The sequence below is a fragment of the Ranitomeya variabilis genome, chromosome 6 (assembly GCF_051348905.1).
Source record: "Ranitomeya variabilis isolate aRanVar5 chromosome 6, aRanVar5.hap1, whole genome shotgun sequence".
Classification (NCBI taxonomy): domain Eukaryota; kingdom Metazoa; phylum Chordata; class Amphibia; order Anura; family Dendrobatidae; genus Ranitomeya; species Ranitomeya variabilis.
The window spans coordinates 451,147,077-451,153,076 of NC_135237.1; the positions used below are offsets into that span (position 1 = coordinate 451,147,077).

The 6,000-nt window shown below is 42.5% G+C and overlaps 1 protein-coding gene across 1 annotated transcript in view; it reads left to right on the top strand.

The window, feature by feature from the left end:
• Nucleotides 1–5,706, top strand: part of LOC143783306 (aquaporin-4-like) — a 62,376-nt gene extending 56,670 nt beyond the window's left edge. The window contains exon 5 of the mRNA XM_077271712.1: nucleotides 5,154–5,706. Coding sequence (XP_077127827.1) covers nucleotides 5,154–5,432 — 279 coding nt within the window. The 3' untranslated portion in view covers nucleotides 5,433–5,706. The remainder of the gene's footprint in view (nucleotides 1–5,153) is intronic.
• Nucleotides 5,707–6,000: the final 294 nt, after the last annotated feature.

Below are 6,000 nucleotides of genomic sequence, written 5' to 3' on the forward strand. Positions count from 1 at the left end.
TTACCTTTACATGTTACTTTCTTCTCCTTGGTCAAACATTTAATGAAAAATGTATAACCTACGAAAAAGAAGTTATAAGTCAGTCATCTGTATGCTAATCAGATAAATTCAGCCAAGGCTACAAGACAAACACCTATCAATTCAATATTGCCTTTGCAAATATTTTTTTGCTTATCTGTGTATGTTTTGCACCAATCTGATCAATGAAGACAGTGGCAGATAAATGGTGGACGCCAAGTTGGGTGACTATACATATAACATGTATAGTTTCTATTCTGTTACAAGATTGACGATCACTTTAATTTAAACATCAATTGAAATAAAAGAGGTAAACTATTAATTAACTAGTTAACAATTGATTTCTGTCACACCAGGACATTGACTAGACTATTGCAATATTCAGACCTTTAATGAGGTTGCTATCACTTTCCTAATGGGTCCAATGCTGTCATTTTTCTTTTGCTACTCGGTTTTATTATTTACTGTCCCTCTGGTAAAATAGTAAAATGTAAAGGATAGAGCTGTCTCAATAGAGTGAGAATCATTGACTATCCCAAATTGATTAATAGCTGCCTGAATACCCTAACACACAGCCCAAAGAGGCCCATCATTATCAGTCATTGCTGTGATTAATCTGGGACTCGGCATTCCAATGCAAACATGTATACAGTAAACCATATAGTATTAGACCTCATTCAGACTTCTTTTTGCATATGAGATATAGCAATCAATTTTGATCAGTATTTTTTCTTTTAATCTGCTTTTCAGTAGTTTTTTCGGTCTGTGTGTCTTTTTAATCATTTATGTGGCATCTGGATCGCCCCCACGCAAGGGCAATGGGGTACTCGGTACCGGGTCCTTCGGTTTGGGGGGAATGTCACGGTGGCCCGACCCGGTCCGTGCCCTTTGAGGGGCGTGCAGTAATGACAGGACAAGAGTTTATAGAATGATTGTTCATGACGCCACCTGTGGTATTCGGTCAGGGTGACCGACGCTGCTTAGGGGTCCGCTGGGGTGATGTTATGGCAGCTTGATGGTATACCTTCCCACAGGTGAAGTGTATCCCCAGGGCTTCCCAGACTGTAGATGGTAATGGTAAATGGTGTGAGGCGCAGGGAATAACGAGGACACAAGGTTGCAGTCTCTTTACCTTTTACTGAAGGCTTCAGTGTCCGCAGTCCAGGGCACCGGATCACAGGATAGGCAGAGTCCGGCCGGTCTGAAGGCAAATCCAGAGTCTCCTTATCCAGGTGGAATGCAATAGCCTTCCTATGCGCACAGTAACACAGTAGGTCCTCACTTGCTTAAGCTCTAATGAAGTCCTCACTGTTATTACTCTTCTCTCTCTGTTCCCCATGGTCGGATAGAACAAAACCCGTATGACTGATGGCCTGAGGCTTGTTTATAGGGACCCTAGAGATGCCCCGACCCCCACAAGTTGCCACCGTGTCTTCTTAGTAGTGTTGAGCGATACCATCTGATACTTGAAAGTATCGGTACCGGATAGTATCGGCCGATACCCGAAAAGTATCGGATATCGCCGATACCGATACCCGATACCAATACAAGTCAATGGGACACCAAGTATCGGAAGGTATCCTGATGGTTCCCAGGGTCTGAAGGAGAGGAAACTCTCCTTCAGGCCCTGGGATCCATATTAAAGTGTAAAATAAAGAATTAAAATAAAAAATATTGATATACTCACCCGTCCGGAGGCCCCTGCACCTTACCGCTCTTAACCGGCAGCCTGCTTTGCTTAAAATGAGCGCGTTCAGCACCTTCCATGACGTCACGGCTTCTGATTGGTCGCGTGCCGCTCATGTGACCGCCACACGACCAATCACAAGCCGCGGCGTCATTCTCAGGTCCTAAATTCCTAGAATGAGGAGTTTAGGGCCTGAGAATGACGTCGCGGCTTGTGATTGGTCGCGTGGCGGTCACATGAGCGGCACGCGACCAATCAGAAGCCGTGACGTCATGGAAGGTGCTGAACGCGCTCATTTTAAGCAAAGCAGGCTGCCGGTTACTACCAGGGCGCGTCAGAGGGTGAGTATATCCCTATTTTTTATTTTAATTCTTTATTTTTTGCATGGATATGGATCCCAGGGCCTGAATGAGAGTTTCCTCTCCTTCAGACCCTGGGAACCATACACTGGGAACTTCCGATTCCGATTCCCGATACCACAAAAGTATCGGATCTCGGTATTGGAATTCCGATACCGCAAGTATCGGCCGATACCCGATACTTGCGGTATCGGAATGCTCAACACTACTTCTTAGGTATTAAGGTCGGGCAGCCAACTTGGAATTGACTGTCCTGCCAGTCTCTGAAGCAATGGCGTAGAGCACTTTACTCCCTCGGTATTCTGGCTACCGGAACGCGCACCAGAAGGATGCAGCTCCTCTCGTCTACTATCCTCTCTGGTATCCACTTGTTGCTATGCCTTCATTTCTCACTCACTACTACACGCTTCCTTTCAATGTCTCTTTCTTTGGATGCTGCCGCATGTGGGGCAGGCGCAGCTCTGTGGACCCTTGTTCTCCACAGACCGCAGTCTGGATCTGACTGTCTGTACGAAGCCCAGTCAGCTTCTGTCTGGAGACCTTTCTCTCTCAGTCTCCAGCCAGGAACTCTCTGCCTAACTTTTCCTCCAACTACCAGTTTTACCTAACTGTGAGGAGTGGCCTAATAGATAGAACCTTTGCTCCCCCTGGTGGCTTGAGTGTGAAGTGTGTGGTGTGTTTAGTGATACCTGGACAGAAGATCACCTTTATTGCCTTCAGACGTAATATCACTCCCCCCTGGTGGAAGAACGACATTACTGCAACGACCAGGACTCTGGGGCGCTGCACATCCACTTTTATTGTATGGAAAAAAAAATCCATTCCATTAAGCATTAAAAGATGGACTTTTTTTGCAGACCCATGTACATGAATGTACCATTGATCAAAATTTGACTACAGACACTAGTACAACAGAAAAATCAGGGACTTGTGAACAGCCCTTTAAACTATAGTGGGTAAGTGTTCTATGTGTGAAAACCACAGATAGAACACAAACATGAGTCATGGATGTCTGAATGAGGCCTTAGGTTATGTTCCAACACTGAGTATTTGGTGAGTTTTTGATGTGGCATGTAGTCTGCACTAGTGATGGGCCAACCCAAAGAGTAAAGTTCGAGGTCTGTAACTAACACCTAGAGTCCTTGCACGGACCCAGAACACGGACTTCTTCAAAAAGTCTGTGTTACTGTTTGGGTTTGGCATCCCGAACATTGGCTGTTTTCCATGCTGTCATCTATGTGACAGTGCGAGAAACATCAGTGCCTCTGATCGGGGGCAAGTTATTTACCACCTGTCATTGTCGTCGACTGATGACAGTGCTAGTCTCCTCGTCCTATACCTGTATTCATCAGCCAGCACCTGTGCAATAAATAAATAATTTTAAAAAACGGGCTGCAACCCCAGCTATCAGCTTTATCATGGCTCGTTATAAAAAATAGAGGGGTCCCATACCATTTTTTTTAAAGTATTTAAGTAAATTTGAAAAAATGGCATGGAGTCCCCCCATTTTTGACAACCAGCTAAGCTAAAGCAGACAGCTGGGGGCTGGTATTCTCAGCCTCGGAAGGAGCCATATATTGGCCCTCCTCTGCCTAAAAATAGCAGCCCGCAGTTGCCCCAGAAAAGGCACATCTATTAGATGTGTCAATTTTGGCGCTTTGCTTTGCTCTTCCCACTTGCTAAGGTATGGTGGCAAGTGGGATAATAGGTTTGAGGTTTATGTCAGCTGTTTTATGGCCTCTGACATCAAGCCTAGGGGTTAGTAATGGAGAGGTGTCTAATTAATGTGCCTTTTCTAGTGAGACTTTGGGCTGCTATCTGTAGGCTGAGGAGGGCCATTATCCATGGCCCTTTACCAGTGTGAGAATACCAGCCCCCACCTGTCTTCTTTAGCATGGCTGGTTGGCAAAAATTGAGGTTACCCTATGTCTGACCAGTGGTAATGATTTACCACCGATAAGAGCCTGTGTTTGCAGTGCTGTCACGCAGATGACATCGTGGCAAACAACGAATAGTCATCTAAATGGGGTCTGGGTTCGGGATTGAGTTCAGGTACTGTTCTGGTACCTGGACCGAACTTTTCCAAAATGATCAGCCGAATGCGCCGTACCCAAACATTCATGGCTTCACCCATCACTAGTCTGCACTTGTTAGGTAAACTAGGTTACTTGTCGCTTTTTATTGTGGTTTTGAGTTAGTTTTTTGCACATGCATTTTTATCAAGTTTTTCACTCTGCTTTTTTTGTATGTCATGTTTAAATAAAGCTGCTTTGATTTTGATACTTACTATTTGGCTTAGACAAAACTTTATCAAGACAATCATACACCTATTACATGTATTCTCAGTGTGCACTAAACATGATGGTGAATTTTTAACCTCAGAATTTGTATACCAAAAACAGGAGTGGATGAAAAATACAGAAGTGGTGCACATGTTTCTATTATACTTTTCCTCTGATTGTTACACTCCTGTTTTTCCTTGCAAATCCAGAGGTAAAAAACTCACCAAATACTCAACATGTGAACACTGACTTATGCAATTGTATGTGGAAAACCACACATGAAACTTAGCGTACCCGCGAGAAAAACATACATGCTGCAGATTTCAAACCTGCACCTTAGTACAGTTTACACTGAGTAAGAAAAAGCACAGAGGTCATGAGATTTTTAGAAATCTCATCCACTTTGCTGGAACTATGAGATGCAGTGGTTCTTTGAGCAGCAAAAATACAAATTGTTAATAATTCACCAAAAGCTCATTGTGGGTACTTAACCTTACTATGCAGTGATGGATGCCCAGTTTGGTATAGAAACTGGTCACAATGTACACCGAACTGTACCCACATCACTACAGCTATATTCAGTGTGTAACCCTGGCCTGGTACAAATTAGTGAGCAGCCTGTAGTGGAGCGTTGCCTGCTTAAGGTCTATAATGAGTCTTAGTTGGTTCAGTCCTGAGGTTTGGTAGACTAAATGGAAGCATGTTCAAAGCGGCCTTATATGAGGTGTGAAATATGGGAAAATACATTTCCTTGATTTTAATTGACTTTGGTTTGTTATTGTGCTCTTGTTATTTGTTTTCATGTAGATTTACTGGGTAGGACCAATTATTGGAGCAATCTGTGCTAGCACTGCTTATGATTATATATTTTGTCCTAACATGGAATTCAAGCAACATTTGAAAGAAGCTCTTCAAAAGGCTAAACAGAAAACAAGAGGAAAATATGTTGAAGTGGATGACATAAGGTGTCATGATGGCAATGAAGACTTAATCTTTAAGACGGGACCTATCCATGTTATTGACATTGACCAAAGAGAAGGGAAGAAAGGAAAAGACTCTGAAAGTGAAATATTATCTACTGTTTGAAGTGTAGGAATAGTTTTGTTTTCCAGAACGAAGGCAAAATTAAGATATCATATAGGTACTTTAAATGTAACATCTGTATCCAAGTTATAATAGAAAGCCACAAGTAGGATGTTAAACCGACAACAGGTTGAAGTTTGGAATGGAAATCTGGATTGTACATCCATAAAATATGATTAAAGTGATTTAAATCTAGCAAAATCATCAATATGCATTCTTATAAGTGAATTGTACAATGTAATACAATGCCAAAATAGATAATAAAAATCTAAAGTGCTGTCAGGGACAATTCATAATTTGAATGATTCTTTATGCTGTCATTTATATTAAAGGAAAGTCCATGCCTGGTTCAACCACTTATAGAGATGAGCAGAATTTGAATTTGCCTGTTCACACAGTTTTTCCTTAGAAAATCCATTTCTCCAGGAATTTAATTTCCATGTCCCTATCCAGACCCCAAAGCGTAATAAATGCAACATGTAAAAAAAATCTTATACCTCTCACCTCTCCAGGATCTCCGACTTTTATGAGATTGCAAGGGTTATGCCCGAGTGTGCAGAAGGTCATAGTG